Below are 26,577 nucleotides of genomic sequence, written 5' to 3'. Positions count from 1 at the left end.
GGATTTAGAAAGGTGATTGGTGCTAACCAACTGATCAATCAAATTCAAACAGGACTGTACAGACAAAAGGTCAGCTTAATAAGGGTCAAGAGTGGAAACCAGAAGAACACTGTCTGCATAGATGTAACAGTGAATATTGGATTACTAAATGAGAGTAGCCTGCTGGCTAAGAAAAGTGATAATACTGAGTGTTGAAGGAGACCACAAGGAAGTGGGAGAGGAGCTGATTATGAAGGCGTCATAACCATACAGGTGCGTTTGGATAGAAAAGAAGTGAACCAACAATGTACAGTTCCAGAGATACCCAGAGATGAGAGCCGTGAAAGAAAAAGCAGTGACTGACATGATCAAAGGCTGCAGAAAGGTCGAGAGAAATCAACAAAACAGCATCCCCATGGTCAAAAGCAGAATAGATATCATTAAGGAGAGAAGCAACTATTGTTTCAGTAGAGTGGTCTGGATGGAAGCCCGATTGGGTGAGGTGCAGGAAATTAGATGATTCGCAGTATGTTGAAGAAGTTGTGAGAAGACTACCCAATCATCAGTTTGGCCATGAAGGGGATGTTAGAGATAGGCCTGTAATTGCAGAAGCGTCAAGGGAAGTAGCTTCATCAGAATGGAACAATCTACCCTCCTATCTACACATGGAAGCATCCTTCCCCAAATTCAAAACAGGACTGAAAACTTATTTGTTTGAGAAATCTACTCACTAATATTTTGCCCATGAGTTTGGAAAAAAGACAGGTGATGCCTGAGAGACATACAGCATATAGCCCTCCTTTCCCTCACAAGTACACTGTAGTTCCCTAATACTACATTCCTCTTTCTTATTCTTTATATTACCTGTCCCCACATATTTACTATGGGATAGATATTCAAAGCAATTTAAATAGTCAGGATAGGCTCCTGGCTGTTTCATTACTTGTATGGGGCTATCTGGAGATATTAAGTGGCACTTAACCAATTAGTGCTGCAGAATGTGTAATTAAACTCCTGAAAACGTTGCCAGAGAATGTGGTAAAGCAGTGAGCTTAGAAGGATTTAAAAAAGGTTTGGATAGCTTCCTAAAAGAAAAGTCCATAAGCCATTATATTAAGATGGACTTGGGGAAAATCCACTGCTTATTTCTAGGATAAGTAGCATAACATGTTTTGTACTCTTTTGGGATCTTGCCAGGTATTTGTGACCTGGATTGGCCACTGTTGGAAACAGGATGCTGGGCTTGATGGACCTTTGGTCTGTCCCAGAACGACGACAACACTTATATCCCTGGTAACTGGCTAGGTTAGGGGCAGGCTGAGAGCAAAGTGTGGGTGAAGCATCAACTTAACCGGCCAGGAGCGATATTCAATCCATTAACTGGCTAAGGGGCTCATTTTCAAAGCACTTAGACTTACAAAGTTCCATAGGTTCCTATGTAACTTTTGTAAATCTAAGTGCTTTGAAAATATGCCTCCACGTAACTTCATAAGGTTAGGACAGCAAACAGCTGTCCTAACTTTTTGCAGTGAGTTAACCAGGAACTGGTCTGAGTATCGGGGCATTGAATATTCGGGGTTAGATCAGTCTGCAGCTGAATATCACCCCCTATATATTTATTATTGTAAATTGCCTCAATGGATTTAGCAATTGGTTGTATATCAAGACAGAAATACACTTGGGAAACTTAGATATGATAAAAGTTTATAAAATCAGGAATGGGATGGGTCAGTGAACTCAAGAATGGTTGTTTAGTCTTTCAAATAACATTAAAACAAGAGGATACTCCTTGAAACTAATAACTAGCAGATTGAAAACAAATTGTAGAGAGCATATTTTTCAGAGCGTTTAATTAAGCTGTGGAATCTGTTGCCAGTCCATGAAATATGATTTTCCTAAGTAGACTTAGGAAATGAAGGATCTACTTTTTGGGATCTGCTCAGTACAGTACTTGTGATACGGACTGGTCTCTTAAGCAGACTGGCTGCTGGGCTCAGTGGGCCTCGGTCTGTCTAAGTATGGCTTCTCTTATGTTCTTATTGTATCTACTCGTTTTTATTTCCAACATGCATGTCTAATTTTCAATAAATCACTCTCTACAGTGGAACTAAACAAGACAAGATACTGTGATCTGCAGTAAACCTGCTACAATTCATTTATCTATTTTCCTGTTTTCACTAGGAAGATGTCTTTTTAAAGAGGATTTAAAAGAATGTGACAGTCCTTCAGTGTAAGCCCCTTTTCCCAGAAGCCACAAAGTGAAGACAACCCCACGGAGGAATCGGTTCCCATAAGCTCATTAGCCAAGCATTCGTATCTCAGTGCAAATGACTCTAAGCAAAATAACATTTTCAGAAAACACAGACATGACCTTCTATGCTCCCTGCCCAAGATACTGCTCAGTATAACACCCAGAATCTAATAGTGCAGTAAATCAAACACGCATGGTGTCAGAGGGGCTTTCAATAAATGTCAGCCTTTCTGCCTGAGTACACTGTTCAAGACAACATGCTCTCTGATAGCAGAGCTCTCTTATCTCCATCCATCTGTCCCTCTCCACTGAGACAAACAAGGCTATTAGCTTCCCACCATCTCTTATGCTTCCTATGCCCTGGATATGAGGCAACAAGGATTTCTTTGAGTAGAAAATCCTTTATTTCTGGCACAGGATACTTTCCAAAATACAGTGAAGATTATTTTAAAAAAGCTGAAGAATGTTAAGTTTGCCTTTTCTAGAGAAGGAGATCAACAGCTTCCTACAATCACATCCTGCCTCAGTAGGAGACTGGTGCCTGCATACTCAGCTAGCCATGGCTTCCCTCCTCCTCCTCCTCTGCTATAACCTTGCCATCATAAACAATAGTTCCCTTCACAAAACAACACACGTGCAACTTGCCACCAGTTCATAGGAGTCACTGTTGTAGGACTGGTATTCTCTCCACTGTCACCTCAATGAAAACCAGGGGTGGAATCTGGCAGTATGATCCTTCATTTGCAAGTACCCAGGGATTTGTTTTTTTATTCCCACACCAATTACTATGGTTCAGTCACTGTAGCAACAGACCTTAAACTGGGGCCACGCACTAGGGCTCCTTCTGGAAATCTGCACTTACAGGCCCTGAATCTACACCATAGCACAAAAACCATGGTTCCCGCCCCAAAAGTACTATGAAAGTTGCCTCCATGACCCACAGAGCTGAAGATCTCAGCCAGGAATCAAACCTAGGTCCCCTCAAATGCGGAGCACAATATTCCCACTTTCTCACCAGAACAGCCTGCCCACTAGTAGCAGCAGCCATCTTAGGAAGTCTCAAACATGACTAATGCACGCTTTTTACCTTGGTAGCTCAGCAGATTGTGTGAGGTCTTAGGTGTCATCAAAATCAGTCTGTACCAACTGGATCCAATGAGTGTGATATAATTTGTGACTCTTGCTAAGGTGATCTTACTCAAGCCTGAAGGGAAGCAGCTCAGCAAATTGATAATGACTGAACAGTAAAAGTTATAATCAACACAAGATAATAAATACCCTATATGCCAGTGGTTCTCAAACCTGGTCCTGGAGGCACTCCTGTCAGTCAGGTTTTCAAGATATCTACAATGAATATTGTAAAGAGTATGTAGGAAAGGCCCCAAAGGATCCCTGGGATAGGCCAGAATACCCCCTTTATAGGCAGGCATTCCCCAGGAAAAAACTAGAAATAAAGAACTACAACTCCCAACATGCCCCAAGGGAGACCGGGGATAAGAGAAACTATCTGCATTCCCAGGAGTCTCCAGAGGAGGGCCGCAGGGGAAGGAATAAGGCTGATTCTCCAACCTGGGGGAAGAGGTGGTGGAACAGGTGGGTGGAGAAAGAAGAGCCACCAAAGAGCTTTAATGAAAGAAAGGGTGAGCAGCTGGGAGAAGGGCGGGGCGAGGAGAATATGGATTGGGCTCCTGAGGAGAGAGAGGCGGAGAGTGAGCCTTAGCCTATGGAGTTGGCTGAACCGGAGAAGACCCTGGAAGAGCCGATGGACTTTTCAGCTCTGGCTCAGTGAAAGCCAAGGAAGTAGCGGGGCCAAGCCGGGTCAAGCGGGAGGAGGTCAGGTAGGAGTATGACTGACCAAGAGGGTGGGACCCTAGGCTTTGAGCCCGCGCAAAGCCATTACGGTGTGTTTTGAAAGCCTGGCTAAACTGGGCTGTGTTTTGAAAGCTTGGCTAAAACTGAACTGTGTTTTTGAAAGCCTGGCTAAATTGAGCTGTGTTTTGAAAGCTTGGCTAAAACTGAACTGTGTTTTTGAAAGCCTGGCTAAATTGAGCTGTGTTTTGAAAGCTTGGCTAAAACTGAACTGTGTTTTTTGGAAAGCCTGGCTCAATTGAGCTGTGTTTTGGAAAGCTTGGCTAGAACTGAACTGTGTTTTTTGGAAAGCCTGGCTCAATTGAGCTGTGTTTTGTAAAGCTTGGCTAAAAGTGAACTGTGTTTTTGGAAAACCCCACTACACTGAACAGGGTATTTTTTTTTTCTTTTTTTTTTTTTTATTATTTGCTGCTACTCTTCCCCAGGAGGGAGGGAGAGGAAGCAGCTGTGGAAGCCTGGACTGGGAAACTAACCGGATTGAGAAAGGTGAATGTTAACTGTGCTTTGTTTTGTGTTTTGGTGCCACAACTGAGGGAAGGAGGGAAGCCCCTCCTAGGCAATAAAAAGCTTCATTGTTCTGAGGGAAAAAGGAGCAGTACTGGAAGGTGTTCTTCAGGCTGGGGAGAGCTGCAACCGCTGAGAAAAGAGGATCCACTTTACAATATTTATGAGAGAGATTTGCAGGCAGTGGAGGCAATGCATGCAAATCTCTCTCATGAATATTCATTGTGGATATCCTGAAAACCTGACTGGCTGGGATGCCTCCAGGACCATGTTTGGGAATAACTGTTGTATGCAATTACTCCCTGATTCTATATAGGTCGCCTAAAATTGGGTGCAGAGCCCAGATGCACACATAATTGATCGACTGGGTGCTAACAAACAATTATTGATGTTAATTGGACTTAACTGGCACTAATTTGGATTTATATGCACATCTGCCTTTACACTATTCTATAGCGCTGGGTGCCCAAAGTGTCTCGCGTGCAACCCAAAAGGGGTCATGGCCATGAGAGGGGTATAGGCGGGTCAGGGGAGTTCCATTCAGGTGCAGTGTTATAGAATACCAGGGTTTCAGCTGGCATAAGTTTTCATGTCCAAAGCTGGTTTATCAAAGAACCACTAGGATACTTCTCCACTCCACAAAATGACAAGCTTTGTGTGAATTTGAGGTTTAAAAGCAAGGTGTGGATGAGCCCTCTATTCTGATCAGCAACCTAAGGGCCAGATTCAGTATATGGCACTCAAATTTAGGCACTGGGAAAAATCCATGCTAAGCTCTATTCTATAACGGGCACTCCCTGATGAGCGCCTTTTATGGACTAACGCTTAGAGCGCATTCCCACGCCCAGCTTTGGACGTGAGAACTTATGCCAGCTGAAACCCTGGTATTCTATAACACTGCGCCTGAATGGAACTCCCCTGACCCGCCTATACCCCTCTCATGGCCATGACCCCTTTTGGGTTGCACGCGAGACACTTTGGGCACCCAGCGTTATAGAATAGTGTATAGGCAGATGTGCATATAAATCCAAATTAGTGCCAGTTAAGTCCAATTAACATCAATAATTGTTTGTTAGCACCCAGTCGATCAATTGTGTGTGCATCTGGGCTCTCCACCCAATTTTAGGCGACCTATATAGGATCAGGGAGCAATTGCATACAACAGTTATTCCCAAACATGGTCCTGGAGGCATCCCAGCCAGTCAGGTTTTCAGGATATCCACAATGAATATTCATGAGAGAGATTTGCATGCACTACCTCCACATCTCTCTCATAAATATTCATTGTAGATATCTTGAAAACCTGACTGACAGGAGTGCCTCCAGGACCAGGTTTGAGAACCACTGGCATATAGGGTATTTATTATCTTGTGTTGATTATAACTTTTACTGTTTAGTCATTATCAGTTTACTGATTAAGGAAGGCCCTGATAGCTTCAATTCAGCTATGGTAAATGTAAGGTCCTGCCTGAACTTGCAAGCAGAGCTGCGCTCTCATTTCAGCCCAGGACATCTCTTCATCAGGCTTCACTGGACCTTCCAAGTAAGGCAATAGACAGCAAACAAAAACCAAACCAGCACCTGTCCAGTACTAGGTTACCCAAGCTTGCAGGCTCACTCACCGGAAGATCTGCGTAGAAATAGTGCTTCCTGTCAAACAAGGACTTCCTGTTTATGGTGCAGTTCAGAGCCAGGCCTGTCATTACAGCCGCTTCCACACAGCGCCGGTTCAGGACCTGAAAGAAAAGGAGGTACGATTTGCCTAAGACATGCCATCCGCAATCAGTATTTCTGCTATTCAGAAGCCCTAGTTCTTTCAGGGTAAATTAACATTTATGTGTGCCGCTAGCCAGGATTTGCCATCAGATTATCAAGAGCAACATGCAGAAGATGATGAACCTTACTTTAAAAAGCTATAATAATATAATGAGGCTACGCACATGTGTGCACACGTAAAATGCCCTCAGGATTGTGTTGTCTATTTAATATGCTGATAATTTCACATTTCAGTGTTCATGCCAGAGGGTTCTACAGGATACAGTCATTTTAACCAACATGCACCACTGACCTCCTATACCTACAAGAGTAAAAGAATGAAACACAAAACAGGAAAATTCCAGCAGCCCTATAAAAACTGAGAGGAGGATTAGAGCAGCAGTGAAGCCAGGGTTCAAATCCTGCTTCTCCTGCTCCCTGTGACCCTTGGCACGTCATGCTCTGTTGCTAAGGTACAAAGAGGATCTCATTTTCTAACATGTGTTAATGTGATTTAACCCAAACCCTACTGTTGTCAATGGGACCTTCTCACAAATTTAGGGGGTAATGGGCCTTTATAAAGCTACCCCTGGTGATACAAACATAAAACTATTCACAGTGGCAAGAAGGTGTTTTCTGGGGTACAGTGCAGGCAGAGTCACAAAGTACGCACATACTTTATACGTTATATTTATGACTATTTCCAAGCAGGAATAGATGTTCACAACTTGGGGCTGGTGTTTGGGAAGCGGGGCTAGTGCTGGGCAAGACTTCTACGGTCTGTGCCCTGAAAATGGCAGATACAAATCAAGGTAAGTAATACACAAAAAGTAGCACATATGAGTTTACCTTGTTAGGCAGACTGGATGGACCATGCAGGCCTTTTTCTGCCGTCATCTACTATGTTACTATAAGTATTGCCATACTGGGACAGACCGAAGGTCCATCAAGCCCAGTACCCTGCTTCCAAGTCACAAGTACCTGGCAAGATCCCAAAACAGTACAATATATTTTATGCTGCTTGTCCTAGAAATAAGCAGTGGATTTTCCCAAGTCCATTTTAATAATGGCCTATGGACTTGTCTTTCAGGAAGCTATCCAAACCTTTTTTAAACCCCGCTAAGCTAACTGCTTTTACCACATTCTCTGGCAACAAATTCCAGAGTTTAATTACACAATGAGTGAAGAAATTATTTTCTCAGATTCATTTTAAATTTACTACTTTGTAGCTTCATTGCATGCTCCCTAGTCCTACTATTTTTGGAAACAGTAAACAAGCGAGTCACGTCTACCCATTCCACTCCACTCAGTATTTTATAGACCTCTATCATATCTCCCCTCAGCCATCTTTTTTCCAAGCTTTAGAGCCCAAGCTGTTTCAGACTTTCCTCATAGGGAAGTCGTTCATCCCATCCTCTTTATCATTTTCGTCGCAGTTTCCTATCCCTTTTCTAATGTCACTATATCGTTTTTGAGATGCGGCAGTATTCAAGGTGCGGTTGCAAAATGGAGTAATACGGTAAAATTATGTCTTACCTGATAATTTTCTTTCCTTTAACGCAGCAGATGAATCCAGGAACTAGTGGGTTAAGTCCGCCTACCAGCAGGTGGAGATAGAGATAAACAAACTAAAGGCAGTGATGTCAGACGGCCAGCTCCTTCCTCAGTTAGGCCCTCATGATCAAAAGCAAACACCGGCGCTAGAGGCTGTTAGCGCCATACTAGCACCAGTGTTTGCTACCGCCTCATGATTAGAGCCCTTGAGCACGTGAAACGAGCTCGAGGGCTCTTTGCACAAGTAGCATGCTAATGCATGCCAAACAGCGCTCAGCGCATTCATCGCCAATGATCAGTGGCCAGCGTGCCAAAATTTGGGTTGCTGGCCGCGGCAAACCCTACGCCAGCTCCAAGCTGGCGTTAGGGTTTGCAGATCATTGGGGAGGAATGGTGAGCCCTGTCCAGCATGCAGTTGCATGCTGGCAGGCCCCCGTTCCCCCCCAAAGCAAACCTGCCAACAGGGGGCTGGAGGATCCCACCCCCCCACAGGTTCAGGGAGGGTTGGAGATCCGGTGGGTCTCCAGCCCCCCCAAACCCCCAGAAAATGGTCCCTGGTGGTCTAGTGGCCAAGCCCCCTCCCACTCTCCCACCCCCACCCCCCCCCCCCCCAGTGTTGTCTGACCAATCCCTGGTGGTCCAGCGTAAAAAAGATAACCCCCTCCCGGCCCCCCTACCTTAGTTGGAGAAGGGAGAAAGCCTGCCTCCCTCCTCTTCCTTGGGTTGACGCTGCTGCAAAATGGCAGAGCCCAGCCCCTCCCAGTGCATTCTGGGAAGCGCTGGGCAGGTCTACAGGCCACATAAGGGAGCGATTTGAGAGGGGTCCACGATCCCTGGGCTACTTGATGAAGACAATGGGCTCCCCAGCCCGCAAGGCTGGCATCTGTCATGACTACCACCCAATTAGGAGATGTCAGAGAAACACCCTTCTGCAAACTGGCTGACCAGAGCCACCACGCAAGACTGTCCCTGGCCCGGCTCGACCAAGGAAGGCGTCGTTGATAATCCAGCGACGTCGGCGACCACCTGCTCAAAAGGAAATTCTGAAGAGGCCGCATGTGAGCCCTTGCCCATGGAATGACCTCCAAGGTCGCCGTCATGGAATCGAGGAGCTGAACATAGTCCCACACTCGGGGAGCGCGACGACTCAATAAGGTCCGTACCTGAGAAAGCAATTTGATCCTTCGCCCCTCGGGTAGAAACACCTTCCCCCGCTTCGTATCAAATTGCACTCCAAGATACTCCAGACTCTGAGTAGGAACCAGATGACTCTTGTCCATATTGACCACCCAACCTAAGGATTGCAACACCGCAATCACTCGTTCGGTGACCACTCCTCTGCTGTCGTCACCTGAATCAGCCAGACATTGAGATATGGATGCACTCGAATCCCCTCCTTCCACAGAAACGTCGCCACCACCACCATGACCTTGGAAAAAGTGCGTGGGGCAGTGGCCATTCCGAAAGGAAGGGCCTGAAACTGGAAGTGCTGACCCAGCACTGCAAATCTGAGAAATCTCTGATGGGGCTGCCAAATGGGAATGTGCAAGTAAGCTTCCCTCAAATCGAGAGCCGTCAAAAACTCGCCTGGTTGAACAGCAGCAATAACTGCCCTTAATGTCTCCATGCGGAAGTGACGAACCCGCAAAAACTGGTTTACTTTTCTGAGATTGAGAATAGGCCGAAAATCCCCTCCCTTCTTTGGAACAACAAACATACTTTGAAATGTCTATATGTAAATGCTAGGAGTCTAAGAAATAAGATGGGAGAGTTGGAATATATTGCAGTTAATGAAAAATTGGATATAATAGGCATTACTGAGACCTGGTGGAAGGAGGATAACTAGTGGGACACTGTCATACCGGGGTACAAAGTATATCGTAGTGATAGGGTGGACCGGACTGGTGGAGGGGTAGCATTGTATACTAATGAGAGCCTTGACTCAGATAGATTACAAATTCAGCAGGACACAAATCACACCCTTGAATCATTGTGGGTTGAAATTCCATGTATAAAAGGAAAAAGGATGGTGATAGGAGTGTACTACCCTCCGCCTCACCAGGATGAGCAGGTAGACGCAGAAATGATAAAAGAAATCAGAGACGCAAACAAAATGGGCAATGTGAGAATAATGGGTGACTTCAATTATCCAAATATAGACTAGGTAAATGTAACATTGGGACACGCTAAAGAGGTGCAATTCCTTGATGAAATCAAGAACAGCTTTATGGAGCAGCTGGTGCAGGAGCCGACGAGAAAAGGAAAAATTCTAGACTTGGTCCTTAGTGGAGCGCATGATCTGGTGAGGGACGTTATGGTACTGGGGCCGCTTGATAACAGTGATCATAATATGATCAGTTTTGATATCAACCTTGAAGTAACTATACACAGGAAGTCAAATACGTTAGCATTTAACTTTAAAAAAGGAGACTATGATAAAATGAGAAGAACGGTGGAAAAAAAACTTAGGGGGACAACTGAGAGGGTAAAAACTGTACAACAGGCATGGACACTGTTCAAAAATACCATCGTGGAGGCCCAGGCCAAACATATTGCACAAATTAGAAAAGAAAGACGGAATTCCAAAAGACAGCCGGCCTGGTTGAAAAGTGAGGTGAAGGAAGCTATTAGGGCTAAAAGAAATGCCTTCAGAAAATGGAAGAAGGAACCGTCTGAAAATAACAAGAAGCAGCATAAGGAGTGTCAAAGCAAATGCAAGGCGCAGATAAAGAAGGCCAAGAGGGATTATGAAAAAAAGATAGTATTAGAGGCAAAAAAGCATAGTAAATTTTTTTTTCGGTATATTAAAAGCAGGAAGCCGGCAAAAGAATCGGTTGGACCGCTGGATGACCGAAGGGTAAAAGGGGCGATCAAGGAAGCCAAGAGACGGAGAAAATGTTTCTTCACCCAACGCGCAATTAAACTCTGGAATTCGTTGCCGGAGAACGTGGTGAAGGCGGTTAGCTTGGCAGAGTTTAAAAAAGGGTTAGACGGTTTCCTAAAGGACAAGTCCATAAACTGTTACTAAACGGACTTGGGAAAAATCCACAATTCCGGGAATAACATGTATAGAATGTTTGTACGTTTGGGAAGCTTGCCAGGTGCCCTTGGCCTGGATTGGCCGCTGTCATGGACAGGATGCTGGGCTCGATGGACCCTTGGTCTTTTCCCAGTGTGGCATTACTTATGTACCGACCTGTGCACTTTTCGAAAGGAGGAACAGGCACGATATCCTTAGCAGGTCTCGCAAACACTGCAGAACCGCTGTCCTCTTGGCCCGCGATACACAGCGGGACTCCAGAAAAAAGTCTGTGACAGAAGAATTCTAGCTGGTAACCTTCTTGCACCACATCGAGGACCCACTGATCCGAAGTAATTCTGGCCCAGTCTGGAAGAAACAGAGAAAGCCGACCACCGATCTGCTCTCCTCCCGAGTGGACCTGCGCCCCATCACTGGGAGGCCCGAGAAGGCGCCCCCTGAAGAGAGGTGGGGTCCAGCCGGACGCTTCTCGTTCTGAAAGGAAGAACGCTGCCCAAAACGAGGACGCCGAAAGGCTGTGTTGGACCGCCGTAGGCGATACCGGTGCGTCTCTCTGAAACGTGACCTCGAGGCTCCTTTCTAGCTCTTCCCCAAAAAGCAATTTCCCTCGGAAAGGTAATTTAATGAGTCATTGCTTAGAGGCCATATCTGCAGCCCAATGATGGAGCAACAGAAGACGCTGAGAGGAAACGGTCAAGGCCATGAGTTTGGCTGAAGCACGGACCAAATCATACAAGGAATCCGCCAAGTACACCAGCCCAATATCCATCAGCGACATCTGAGGAGTTCACGGCATATCAGACTCCGAAATCAAATCCATGACAGAATGTGACAAGCTCTAGCCGCATAAGAACTACAAACAGAAGCTTGAAGTGTCAAAGCGGCCACCTCAAAGGCACGTTTTAGAGGCCTCTAGCCATCTGTCTTGCATATCCTTAAGTGCCACACCACCTTCCACTGGAAGAGTAGTCTTCTTAGTGACCGCCGTCACCAGGGAATTCACCCTAGGTAGAGCAAACTGCTCTAAACTGTCTGCTGAAACCGGATACAGCCTGGCCAAAGCCCTGGCTACTTTCAGTCCCCCATACGGATCCGCCCACTGGGCCAAAATCAACTCTTCAATAGCTTCATGTACCGGAAAGGCCTTAGAAAGTCGTCTGGTACTAGCCATCTTGGGGGTGACCGCCTGAGAAGCCACAACCTCAGGGTCCTCTATATTCAGGGCTTCCAGCGCCTGAGAGATAAAGGAGGACAACTCCTCCTTATGGAAAATCCTCATGGCGGAAGAGTCCTACAGTTGGCAGTGAGGACACTGTCCTCCACGTCATCTACCCGTCTGCTCCGAGAGAGCCACCACGGAGGAAGCTGCAGGCGACCGTATGCAGGACCCCTCCTCAGACCGTTAAGAAAGCCTAGGCTTTTTAAGGGAGGAGAAATCCTCTGGGGGAAACCCCCAAATCTCTTGGTTACCCCCAGACCCCCTGAGAGAATCAAAGGCTGAAGCTGTCACAGCCACGTTGGGGGGGGGGGGGGGGGACAAGGCCCTTTTCAACAAAAACGCCTGGAGTAGCAAAATAAACTCTGGCGAAAACCCCCTCCCCCACAACGGAGGAGGTCGCAGCCATGGCACCTGCACCACCACCCACAGTGCCTGAGGCCCCCCCGACTCCCCTACCAGCGGAGAAGCTTTGCCCAAAACCACTACCGGAGCCGGCTCCGCGACCGATCGCAAACTGGCACGAGAATCGCCAGGCTCCCGGGGGGGGGGGGGGGGGAGCATGCTCTCGGGGGGCCACCGCTCCAAGTCCCGCAAAATCAGCACACCTCGCGCTGCAAAGGCCTGCCGCCGAACGCCGTTTCCCGCATCTGGAACAGCGTTTTACCGCCTCCGCTGTCATCGTCCGCCCCCCGAACAGGAACCCAGCCGGACTTACCCCGGACTGGGAAAGCGCGGGAACGGACAGCTGAGCCGAGGGAAAAAACTCTCCGACTCCACTTCGAGGCAGGCTCAGACAAGCAGGCAACAGAAAACAGGACTCGGACAGCAGTAACACAAACCTGCTCTCAGCAAAAACACACCTCCCTATGGTTCTGTTACTCTTTTAAACAAAATTCTATGGTTCTCTTTTTTTTTTTTAGTAAGGAGGCAGAAACAAACAGGGAAGGAAAGGAACAGCAAAAGCCTGTTCTGAGGGAATTTGAGGTGCAGCAGGGACCCAGCAACTCGTATGCTGCCAAAGGGGACACCACCAGTCCACCACCCCCGGCTCAAACTGGCGACCGGCCCAGGAGCACCCTCAGAGGTCTTGGGCCCAGGAGCTGAAGAAAAAGCCGTCCACCACCTGCTGAGATAGAGACATACTAGCTGAAGAAGGAGCTGGCCATCTGACATCACTGCCTTTAGTTTATCTCTATCTCCACCTGCTGGTAGGCGGACTTAACCCACTAGTTCCTGGATTCATCTGCTGCAAGTGACAAGGAAAAAGGTATTATAACATCCTCGTTTTTATTTTCCATTCATTTCCTAATAACACCTTACATTTTATTTGCTTTCTTTGCTGCTGCAGCACACTGAGCAGAGGGTTTCAAAGTATCGTCCACTTTACCCCTAATATTTTATAAAGGCATACAAAATAGGCTACAAAAAAGGCACCTGCTCTAATACTATAACAGAGAACCTAGGATAAGGGATTAAGCAGGCTCCTATTTTAAGCCTCTTCTATTTACAAGAATACATACCTACTTTTCCTTTGCAGAATACAAGCATAAGTGGCAGAAAACATGCTTACATTTAAGGTGTGACCACTATACCAGCCCTATAGCTGGGGAAATGCCTGCACTTAGATGTATGCCAGAATGCTCATAAATTAGAATGTTCTATAATTTACTTGCGTACTTGTGTGCACTGTCCACACTTCGCTCATCTATACACACCACCAAATCATGGTGCATACTTTTCTAGTAGTTGGTATTCGGTACAAAGCCACTTATGCATGTAAATGACTAGAATACCACCATTATTAACGTGCCTTCCTGTCACCTAAAACTAGGCGACACCTCATAGAATTTAGCACATAACTCACATTAACACATGTTAATAAATGAGGCCCTCAGACTGTAAGCCCTCTTGGGCAGCGAAATATCTACTGTCCTTGATATAAAACACCCTTTGAGCTTGGATTTCGAAAGGCAAGGAATTAAATCCAAAACCTGAATCTTTCTTTCTGTATTTTACACAATCATAATTATGATGCAGGACCTGCAGTGCTGAGAGTAGAACTAAAATGGCGCAACTAGGGAGTCACTGGCAGTTTAAAATTCATGGTTTTCTTAATTAAAAATGAGATAAATCAAAGGCAATGCAGAAAATCTCTGCTGACCAAGTATAGGGGACATGGGGGTGGGGGAAGGAGAAGACAGGAGAAGAGAAGGGAAAGGAAAATGCTGAATACCTGGAAGTGGGAGAAGGGCAGGGGAAACGCTGGGCACTGGTAGGGATAGAGAAGTAGATATACTGGACAAACTGGGCATGGGCGAAGGGAAGAGCGAAGGCATTTGTAAGATGCTGGAAAGCAAAGGCAGAGAGAGAGAGAGAGAGATGAGGGAATGGGAGGGCTGGGGAGAGATGGAAAACAATAGGTACAAGCATTAAAAAAAAAAAAAAGGTGAAAGTAGGCCTTACCTGCTAATTTTCTTTCCTCTACTCCCTCCAGACCGGTCAAGACGCTTGGGTTAGGCACGCCTACCAGCAGAGGGAGACTGAGAACACTTAACTTTAAACACATACAACTAACCTGTGCAGAACCCCAACCAGCCAGTATTTTCTCAGTCTCAGCAGAGGGTAGACGTGCAGCCTGACTGGTCTGGTAGGCCCTTGAGGGTTCTACTTTCTTTCTGGGCGGTACGGTACTTAGAACTCTCGGTGCTTCAGGGGTGTGGATCCGGTGGAGCCCCTGATTCCCCTTGGGGTGTTATACCCGGGTGGCTGGGTCCCTCCACCTCTGGTGCTCTCCTTTGTGTGGGCCGCCTTGTGCCTCGGCTTCTGGTCTTGGTCGGGAGCCTTGAGTGCCTTTTCAGTTTACAGCAACTGGTTTAAAAAAAGAAAAGGGCTCGGTGCCGGCGTCTTTTTGTCTTGGGCGGTCTGGGAGAGCACACTTGCTGGTGTTAGTTTGTTTGAGTGGGCAGTTTTTGGGCTGTGTTCTCTGTCAGTTCCTATGTCCAAGCTGCTCCGTTGCCGTTCCTGCATGCGTCGCGGTATCAAGGCATAGGGTGGCCAGTGCCGCTATTGTGGGGAGCCTAAATCTTCTTTACCCATGCCTCCGGTCTTAACCGCTGAGCCTCCCGCGGTGTCGGCTGTTGGGGGCGAGATGGGTAAAGTTCAAGTTAAAGTTGAAATGAAAAAGAGGTGCCCAAAGCTGAGTGTATTTCCATGGTTTACGTTTTTAAGTCCAAACTATTCTTTCCACACCAGCTACCTGACAAACTTTATTACGCCAAAAATGTTTTAGAGAGGAGTATAGAATCTTTTCATTTTTGCACAATGCAGACTTTAGCAATAAGAAATAATTGTCTAACCTGATCCAAATGTGCTGGTGGTACTCCTAAGAGAATAGAAGCTGGAACCAATGGAATTGCTATCTGAACTACATTTATGATGTATGTAATAACCCCATCACATTTATTTTATTTATTTTTGATTGGCTCACACCTTTTCCAGTAGTAGCTCAAGTTACATTTAGGTACACTGGGTATTTCCCTGTCCCTGGAGGGCTCACAATCTGAAGGCCCTGTTTACTAAGCTGCGTTATAGGCGCGTTAATGTTTTTAACACACATTAACCGTGTACGCGCCTACATCCCTATAGGTGCCTACATGGTTAGCGCGCGCACTTAGGGGGTCTTTTACTACAGCGCACTCATGTTTTTGGTGCACGCTAAAATTGGGCGCAAGCTAAATTTTAGAGACGCCCATAGGAATGCATTGGCGTCTCTAATGTTTAGAACGTGCCTAATTTTAGTGCGCCTTAGTAAAAGACCCACTAATTGTAGGTGCGTTAAAAAAGCTTAACATGCTTTAGTAAACAGGGCCCTAAATTTGTACCTGAGGCAATGGAGGGTTTTGGCCCCCTTTTATCAAGCCACACTAGCGGCTGCCATGCGGCAATGGGCTTTGTCAATGTGTGTTGACAAAATCCACACACACTAATATATGCACAGTTTATTTTCGCCTAGACACAACTGCTTGTTTTAAGAGCTGCATCAAGGGCAGTGCAAGCAGTGCGCCTACATAGGATGCAGTTGTGAAAGAGCACCAGCAGCTGCTAGTGCAGCTTGATAGAAGGGGACTAATTGACTTGCCCAAGATCACAAGGAAAAGCAGTAGAATTTGAACTGGCCACATCTGGATGTCAAGACCAGTGCTCTAATCACTAGGCTACTCCATTTTTTTCATTAATTTTGCAGTAGATGCCATACATTCAGCCATGGGCACATGGTTCTACCACGTGGCTTTCTGTGTCAGCCCCTTAGGAGGAAAGCCAATAATCAATGGAGTCTATAGCACTGCAGTAGGAATTGGGCACATTAGATAGGTCTTGAAGTCCTTATTTGCTGTCTTATACATTATCCCCAGGATTCTATATAGCACGACTTAAGTGGAACGTGTATTCTGGATTTGCACGTGTAATTTAATTAGTTAACAAGCCAATCAGCGCCGATAATCGTCACTAATTGACATTAATTAGAATTTATGTGCAAAACTATCTAAGCATATTCTATAACATGATGCACATAAATTCTAAGTTGCAGAGTAAAAAAGGGGGTGTGACCATGTGTGTGGAATGGGTGGGTCATGGGCATTTCTAAAATCTATGTGTACCAGGTCCACGCGTAATTTAAACACTGGCATTTATTAGGCGCAACTATTCATGACTAAATTTAGTCACATGAATGGGCACTTGGCGTATTCTATAAACTGTGCAGCAATTTAGGCTTATTCTATAAAGTACGCCGGGCCTATATATATATATAAGTGGAGGAGTGGCCTAGTGGTTAGGGTGGTGGACTTTGGTCCTGGGGAACTGAGGAACTGAGTTCAATTCCCGGCCCAGGCAGCTCCTTGTGACTCTGGGCAAGTCACTTAACCCTCCATTGCCCCATGTAAGCCGCATTGAGCCTGCCATGAGTGGGATAGCGCGGGGTACAAATGTAACAAAAAAAAAATACACACACACAGTGCACTCCATTTAAGTGCACGTCAGATAAGCGCATGCTCTGTTTAACTGCATGCCATACTTCGGACCTGGTTTTGGTGCCATCAATTTCTATAGGGACAAACTTCGGTTTAGTGCACCACTGATAAGTGTAAGATTTGCTTATATGCATGGTTTAAGACCGCTCCTCCGCAGGGGAAGACTCCGCATAAGCGCATGCACTGAATATGGAAGCCGACTGGCGCGTGACAACCAACGAGATTTCAAATTTACCGCCCCTTTAGCTGCCATAGGCAGAATAAGCAAAAGAATGTTGTTAGAGTGTACACTGGGGTCATCGTCGTCGCGGCGGAACTGTAAGACTTTAACACTGGCTGAACGAATAGAAGTTCTGAAAAAATTAGAAAACAAAGTCAAGCATCTAATGCTAAAGAATATGGTGTCAATCCCAGTCAAATTTCACGTGTCTTGAAGCAGAAAAGACCAGCTTCTGGAAGACTGGCAAAACAATACAAATCCACAATGGAAACAAAAACAGGTGGGAAAAGCTGAGGAGGTAGAAGATGCTCTTCTTTGGTGGTTTTCTCGAATCAGGAGCAGACAGTTTCCTGTCAGTGGTCCACTGCTTATGGAGAAAGCTATCCAGCTAGCTGAAAGTCTTGGACTAACTGAATTCAAAGCCACTGTTGCATGGTTGGAAAGATGGAAGGAGAGGAACAACATAAAATTCAAGAAACAGCAATGTAAGAAACAAGACGCTGATGACTTTGGTGCTGAAAATTGGGTTGTTTCAGTTCTTCCTACCATCTTGAACGAGTTTGCACCTCGTGACATTTTCAATGCTGACGAAAACGGTCTCTACTCGCGAGCGATTCCTGATGGAACAGTTGCATTCAAACACTCCAAAACTACTGGAGGTAAAACATTGAAGGACCGACTGACGATCCTCCTTTGCTACAATATGGATGGGAGTGAGAAGTTGGGATCCCTCGTCGTTGAAAAGAGCAAACAGCCCCGTTGCTTCAAGAAAGTTAAACGACTTCCTGTGTCATACAAGGCTAACGCAAATTCATGGATGACTGGGGAAATTTGGAAGCAGTAGCTAAAGAAGTTAACTAGAATGTGGGCACAAAGGTGTCAGATTTTGTTGCTTTGTGATAATTGTGCTGTACACAGGGATGATGTCAGGCTGTCTAACGTCAAGGTGGTCTTCCGGCCACCAAACACTACCTCTCTGATCCAACCTATGGATCAGGGCATAATAGCCAATTTCAAACAACATTATCGGGCTCTTGTGCTACGTCGTCTGATGAGCGTTATGGATGACCAGACTGGCAAGGATAAACATGCTGTTGAACTGGCTCGTAATCTATCACTGCTGGATTCCCTACATATGCAGAAAAAGGCCTGGAATCATGTTACATAGGCAACCATTGTGAACTGCTGCAAGTGGGCAAGCTTTAAGGATGTGGCAAGGGATGAAACAGATGCAGCTGTTGCAAACGTGTCAGATGAACAGGTTATTGACATCCAAGCCGGTGTTACTGAAGAGGAGTTTCATTGCTATGTAGCTGTTGATTATGATCTACAAACAGCTGACGACAGCACTGATGTGGAGATATGCGCCTACACGCAGGCAACAACGGCTGATGATGAAACAGAGGATGAAATGAGCAGTGAGGCACATGCTGACGAAATTCAACAACCTCCACCTGTCACTTTTGCAAGAGCGCTGGAGAGTCTCAACACCGTGTGGGCCTATCTGGAGGCCACTGGATGTCAGTGCTATGACAGTTTGTACCGTCTGGCAGACGTAGTCTATGGAACTCCAGACCCATTAGTGTACAGAGGACTATAACTGATTACTTCAAGTAAGCCTAATGTCCGTTAATGGAGACTGTATACTGTACATATAATAATAAACAGTACTGTACATATGTTTATCAGATGCCAAGCTTCTTTGGGTCACAACGGTTAAGTGCATGCTCCAGTTAACTGCATGCATTTCTTTAGTCCCAGACCCTTGCACTTAAGCGGATTGCACTGTATACATATACATACACACACATACATATCTATATCATATATAGGTCTTGTTTTCAGGGTAACCTTATTCTTAGATTACAAGCATGCAATACATCTGATGAATGTTCACTGCAGACATTTTGAAAACTAGAAAAGCTTGTGGCCTTTGCTTTAGCCAATGTGAAATCTTGCACAAAAAAGAAAGTTGGAAAGTAAACGCGTAGTGTTCCACTTACATACAGGCAGCTTTAGAATTCTGTCCCTGGCACCTGCAGGCACTTCCAGGCATTTCAAGGGCACTGCTGCTGCTTTCTTCAAGGTTGTGCAAGGTCTGGCTTTAGCAGATAACCTCTACTGCTACGCAGCCAACTTCACATTTATGAAGGTTAATTAAAAATCAGCGAGCCTGGATTTGCTCACAAATGCTAACTGCTTTCAGCTATGCTAGAAGTATTTCATACATTTATGTTGAGAAAATCCACATAAACTGAATATATGCACAGTTATTTTCTCCTAGACACAACTGCATGTTTTAAGGGCTGCATCAAGGGCAGTGCAAGCAGTGCGCCTACACAGGACGCAGTTGTGAAAGAGCACAAACCTATTCCACTGCCCTTGGTATAGCACTGTGCTCATACCTGTGACCTGCACTCTTGCTCCAACTCCTATCCTACTCCACCCAGTGTCCTCTCATTGGTGCAGGGTAGCCGTGTCCTTGCTCCTTCTGGCACTTATATAAAGGGTAAATAGTGAGCCAGAACTGCACCACTGTCCTTTATTGGCTCTCCACTTTCTGACCACAACTGGCTGCACTACACAGTTGTTGTACATCTCAAACATGGGATCTAATGGCAGTGAGGCAGGGTCCTGGCTTGTAGAGAATGACACGGGGATGGGGACACGCAGTAACAGCGGGGATGGGGACAAAACCAACAGGGACAAACTTTGTTCCCACATCATTTTCTACTTTGAAGCCTGTTATTTGTTTGAGTAATGCAGACAATGATATTGTGATTTTTTGGAAAAACAAGCAAAACATGTTGGGTTCAACTAGCAAAATTTGCATGGGGGGGGGGGGGGGATCCTGTACATCCTGCTACCAGCACATCTTCTAAGAAGACATCTTCTATTGCAGGAAGGACTGTGGAAGACAGGAGAACTAGAATGAATCCTAAGATTGTTGATGACTTCTTATTCATCCACAGATTATTTATTTATTGCATTTGTATCCCACATTTTCCCACCTATTTGCAGGCTCAATGTGGCTTACAAAGGTCTGTTATGGCATTGCCATCACATGGTCAATAATACATTTAGTGTTACAGAGAAATTAAGAAGATAAGAGGGTCTGGTCAAGCAGTTGTAGAGTAAGACATTCACAGTAAGGTGTTTCGGTGATGTGTTATGGTTAATTATGGGAGCTCGTGGTAGGCTTTATTAAAGAGATAAATTTTCAGAGCTTTGCGGAAGCTATTTAGTTCGTTTATTGTTTTTAAGTGGGTTGGTAGTGCATTCCACATATGCATACTCATGTAGGAGAAGCTGGTTGCGTGTGTTATTTTGTATTTTAATCCTTTACAGCTGGGGAAGTGTAGATTGAGAAAGGTGCAGGAAGATCGTTTAGCATTTCTGGGTGGCAGGTCCACAAGGTCTAGCATGTAGGTCGGGGCATCCCCGTAGATGATTTTATGAACAATCGTGCAGATCTTGAACATGGTGCGTTCTTTGAGTGGGAGCCAGTGTAATTTCTTTCTTAGGGGTATTGCACTTTCATATTTTATTTTACCAAATATGAGTCTGGCTGCGGTGTTCTGAGCAGTTTGAAGTTTCTTGATGGTCTGTTCTTTACATCCAGTGTAGAGTGCATTGCAATAGTCCAGGTGACTTATTACCATAGACTGTACCAGGCTACGAAAGATGGCTCTTGGGAAGAAAGGTTTTACTCTTTTGAGTTTCCACATGGAGTGAAACATTTTCTTTGTTGTATTCTTCACATGATTATCAAGTGTGAAATTTTGGTCGATGGTGACTCCCAGAATTTTCAAATTGTTTGAGACGGGGAGGTTATAGTTTGGGGTGGTTATGGCGGTGTATTTATTCGTGTTGTGTTGTGTTGTGAGGTGAGTATAAGACATTGTGTTTTTTCTGCATTTAGTTTTAGCTGAAATGCATCCGCCCAGGAGTACATGATTTGGAAGCTTTGGTTGATTTCACTGGTGATTTCGTTTAGATCCTGTTTGAACGGGATGTAGATCGTGACATCATCTGCATATATATATAGTTAAGATTTTGATTGTCTAGTAGCTTGGCTAGTGGTATCAACATTAGGTTAAAGAGGGTTGGTGAGAGGGGGGATCCTTGAGGAACTCCGCATTTTGGTAACCATGGGGCTGATCTCGCCGCGTTAGTTGTTACTTGGTATGATCTTGTTGTCAGGAATCCTTTACACCAGTTAAGAACGTTACCTCCAATTCCGAAGTACTCCAGAATAAGTAGCAGTATTCCGTAGTTGACCATGTCGAAGGCACTGGACATGTCAAATTGTAGGAGAAGTATGTTATTGCCAGTAGCAATTGTTTGTTTAAATTTATTCATTAGAGTTACTAGTACTGTTTCTGTGCTGTAATTTGCTCAAAATCCTGACTGGGATTTGTCAAGGATTGAGTGTTTATGTAGATGATTGGAGAGTTGTTTCATCACTACACCTTCCATCAAGTTGGTTATTAGCGGTATAGATGCTACTGGGCGGTAAATAATCATAACAGTTCTTCATAGGGCTTATTTCTCCCTTCCAGGGTATACAGAACGGGTTGTATTTTGTACCCCTGGACATTTTAACAGGGTGGACTAGGATTCCTTGGGGTAGTAGAAATTAGCTTTTGTTGGGGTTGGAAGGCTAGAGGATGGTGGCGAGGAAGGTTATTATAGCTGCTAGTTATCATTGTTTTCTATTTGTAGTTTATACACAACAGTTGCACAGCATATTGTTCCTTTTTATACTTTAATAAAAAGATTTAAATATAAAATCATAATTGTTCGAGGCTTCTGCAGATAAGGACAGAGCCAGTGGGGACAGGGACAGAACCTGCGGGGACGGAGAAAGGGCCTGTGGGGATGGGGCGAGGACGGAGACACAACCTGCAAGGATGGGGTGGGGCCAGAGACAGAACCCATGGGTACGGGGACAAACTTTGTCCCTCTGTAATTCTCTACTGGCTCACTCCTCTCCTTCTCTTTGAGTGAAAAGAGCAACCTGCAGCAATGGCTTGAAAGTTTGAGGCAAGCGTTTACAAAAAAATTAGATGCATGGCTGTACATCACTCCGTGTCCTTCTCTCGGATATCTTGGTCATAACTGTTCCTTTAAATCACGTGGTCATATGGAGGCCCACGCGGTTTCAAAGGAACAGTTAGGCCCATGCTGGCAAAGAAGGATGCAGTCCAAGATGCAGCTGTGCTCCTCCTCCTCTTGCTATGCCATTGGAGAGGGATGGGAGGAATCTGGTATGTCACAGAGGGGGGTGGGGGTGATGTTGGGCATATTCATTGTGGATATCCTGAAAATTTGACTGGCTGGTGTGCTCCGAGGACTTAGAGCTACTGCTCTAGGCTATGTTTGCTTAAAACATTAATAGCCAATTAACACAAGACCAGCCTGTTTTACATTTCAAGTCCCAATTTTTAAATCTCTATGGGTTCCTTTTACTAAAGGATGTTAAGCCCTAGCAGTCATTTAATACATGAAAAAAAGGTTTCTTTGCCAGTTTGTGCATGCTAATCATGCATTTTGTTTTGTGTGTGTGTGTGGGGGGGGGGGGGGGGGGGGAGATGTCATGGGCAGGGAAGCATTATCCAGCTAGTACATTGGCATTAGCATGCACTTCTGGATAACACAGAATTAACCGGGGGGGGGGGGGGGGGGGGGGGGGGGGGGGGCACTTCACATACACTTTTTTGCAAGTCCTGCATGCTAATGGAAAAATTATATTTTAAAAACCCTACAATGCATTAAATCTGGGCTTAGCGCATGGGAAACTCCCATGTTAAAATGTGTTAAGCACAGATTTTAAAACATTTTAGTAAAAGCGCCCTTATATCTGCAAAGTAGAACAGGATAAAGCTGATCCAGACAGCAGCTACTAAAATAGTCAGAGGCCTTCAATATACAACATAAGGACAATCTTAAAGGTCTAATTAAGTATACATGGGAAGAAAAGCCGGTGAGGGGAGATATGACAGAGCTATTTAAATACCTCTATAGTTTAAAACACACAGGAGGTGGGCCTCTTTCTATTGAAAGGATGCTCTGGAACAAAGGATCATATAATGAAAACTTAGGAGTAATCTAAGGAAATATTTCTTTATGGAAAGGGTGGTGGATGCATGAACAACCTCCCAGTGGAGGTGGTAGAGATGAAGACTATATCTGAATTCAAGAAAATAACAAACTACGTGACTTTTAGAAGATAAGTAAAGACCTGTCTATTTCAGAAACTTTTATTGTAGAAGATTTAATTTTTTACTTTTTTTTTTTTTTAATTTTGAGAATCTTAATTACATTTATGGCAGGATTAATCAAAATGTTTTAATTGTTCTTTTCTGGATTGTTTATTTATTTTGTATTGTAACTGTCTTGTGTTGCATTATAGAAATAATCTATATGTATTCTGTTCTTATTTATATACTGTAATCCACCTAGAACTTAGAAGGGTAAAGGAGGGCTAGAAATGATCAAATTAAATTTAAAAAGCTCAGAACAAGTACAGAGGATCTCTAAGAGAGAGGAACTGTTTTTTTCTCTAAAGTGGTTCAATGGGAGCTCAAATATTAAGTGGCTGTATCCTTTCCAGATGTTACTTCTTTTTCTACGTATGAGGGAAGAGCGGAAGTTAGCTCAATGTCTTCAACACTACTTATGGCTAGGTAAGAAACCCAGGTTGTCCGTACACATACTGAAAACTCATGGAGGAATGGGACTGCTTAACATACGTTGCATGACTGTATATAGTGGCATGTGTCACATTACTGATTGGTTTAGAGGCAAAAATGACTTTTCGGTCACACCCACATCTCATCCCAGGGCTGCACTTTAGCCACATTCTACACACTGGTACCAAATTGCCACAGGGAACGTTTAGTATGCATTTCCTACTTCAGTCATCTAGAGAAGTGTGGTGTTGGCTGTGTCGCCAATTTCATTTTTCCTTTCGTTATGTGATAATCCAGCCTTCTCACTGAGGCAGGGGAAAAGTTCTTTTACTATTTGGGCTACATGCGGCATACTTTACCTACTCCACGTCTTGAAAGAAGAGGGAAAACTGGAGTCTTTTACCATTTTACAACATGAATTTCAACTTCCCTCCTCTCAATTGTTTGCTTATTTCCAATTAAAACATGGCTCTACCTTAAATTGGACTGATTTGACAGAGGACGATCAGGAGACGCGTCAAGAGGCCTATACATTGGGAGCACAGAATCGAGTGCCACTTACCTTCCACCATCAACACATGAAAGACATCACCCTGGATTTCAACTATTTACATATGGCTGCTAAACTGTCTCAAGACTTCAAGTGCCTATCTCATCAGACCATTTAAAAGCTTGTGTATTGCAGCTATCGCAAAACTTAGAACTTGCATCACAACGAGAAACTTGGTACAAATTTGTTTTAAGATTATATATCTCCCCCTATAGGGCTTTTCGCTGTACTATAATTGCACAAAATAACTGTCTGAAATGTGGATGGGCTTCAGCAATCTTAGGACACATGTTTTGGTGCTGTCCCTTGATTCTTTCCTTTTGGAAGTCTATTTTCCAGCAGGTGGAGGTTTATTGGCACTATAAAGTGCCACTGGACCCAAAACTGCTATTTGGTGCCTTCTCCTGTAGAGCTCAAAGGACTCCAGGCTTTCAGTGTTTTTTTTTTTTTTTTTGGCAAGCCATTCTTTTAGGGCTGAAGAGCATCCTTTTGGAATGGAGAAGCGAGAGCTGCCCTTCAATACAAACTTGGCATTCCATGTTACTTGTACAAATGCGCCTGTAACTCCAAGGTATTTCATCTTTGGACACTCCACGAGAACAAAAATTTCACACTAAGTGGGAACCATTGTGGTTGACACTGCAAGTCCGAGCGCGTAGTCATTTATTTCAGTGTTTCCCCAAGTCCAGTCCTGGAGTACCCTTTGCCAGTCAGGTTTTCAGTATATCCACAATGAATATGCATGAACTTGATTTTCATAAACTGCCTCCATTGTATGCAAATAGATCTCTTGCATATTCATTGTGGATATCCTGAAAACCTGACTGGCAAGGGGTATTCCAGGACCGAACTTGGGAAGCACTGATTTATTGAATCTTTAAAGCGCTGGAAAGCCAGCTTTTTTTCTATGAATGGGAGCCTTGTATGTGTATGATTTTGGGGGTGGGGTAGAGGATGAGTTCTTCAATCAGCTGTTAATCCTTGTGTACTTTTGTATTATCGCATTGTTTTGAAACTAATAAACATTATTTAAACATAAAATAACAATCGTGTGAAATATCAGTGCGATGAGACAGTGAAGGACTGCAGAGAAAGCAAACTCCACATAACCCACCTATGGTAGCTGTGATGCTGTATATAGTCACTGGTGCAGCAACAAACATCAAGACACTGTTCATTATTTGAATAAAAATGTACTTATGTTATACAGGAATCAACACACTTCTATGAAGAAACACTGTAAAATAATAAGAAATAGTAAATAAAGGTAAAAATGAAGATAAAAATAAAACTGAAAAAAACTAAGGGGATCTTTTACTAAGGTGCACTGGCCAGTGGTTTGTTTACTTGGGCCACAAGCATGTGACTGCATCCTTATGTACATTCTTGTAATTTTCCTTAGCTCTGAACATGAGTTCTAAGCCTTATAAAAAGGAGGGCTTGTTGCAGCAGAGTTTTGAGGCTCATCTGTGGGTGGATGCACTGTGCAGAAAAGACTTGTTCCTGGTCATAAGGAGACTTCGGGCTTTCGCTGCAACGGGTCTCCCGGCTGATGAGATAAGGGGCTGAAATTCCTGACCAGTGATGATGTATGTACAGTATAATATGTATATATCTGTCTTATAGCTTTCTTTTAGTTAGATGACTTAATCATTGTATATACAAATGTAATAAATAAATATCTTATCTTAATCATTGTAGATTTTAGCACCTCTAATAAAGGTCTCATTTACCTAATACGAATCCAAAAGAATCCACAGTAATTATTGAGTAGTCTGTGTCAGCGAGACAGGCTGTAAATCCATAGCAGTACAAGCCCTTACCGTCACTCCCCCTGAAACGGCCGCATGGCAAGTACGAACTTACCGCACAACCATTTCTTTTTTTGGCCTTTTTACCCGATGAAGTAAA

The 26,577-nt window shown here is 44.5% G+C and overlaps 1 protein-coding gene across 3 annotated transcripts in view; it reads right to left on the bottom strand.

The window, feature by feature from the left end:
• GATB (glutamyl-tRNA amidotransferase subunit B) overlaps nt 1-26,577 on the bottom strand; it is a 224,983-nt gene that overhangs the window by 153,842 nt on the left and 44,564 nt on the right. For all 3 annotated transcript variants that reach the window (XM_030191645.1, XM_030191644.1, XM_030191643.1), the window contains exon 4: nt 6,226-6,339. In XM_030191645.1, coding sequence (XP_030047505.1) covers nt 6,226-6,339 — 114 coding nt within the window. The remainder of the gene's footprint in view (nt 1-6,225; nt 6,340-26,577) is intronic.

The sequence above is a fragment of the Microcaecilia unicolor genome, chromosome 2 (genome assembly GCF_901765095.1).
Source record: "Microcaecilia unicolor chromosome 2, aMicUni1.1, whole genome shotgun sequence".
In the NCBI taxonomy this organism is placed as follows: Eukaryota; Metazoa; Chordata; class Amphibia; order Gymnophiona; family Siphonopidae; genus Microcaecilia; species Microcaecilia unicolor.
Note: the sequence above shows the minus strand (reverse complement) of the source record. Positions and strands in the feature narration are given on the sequence as shown.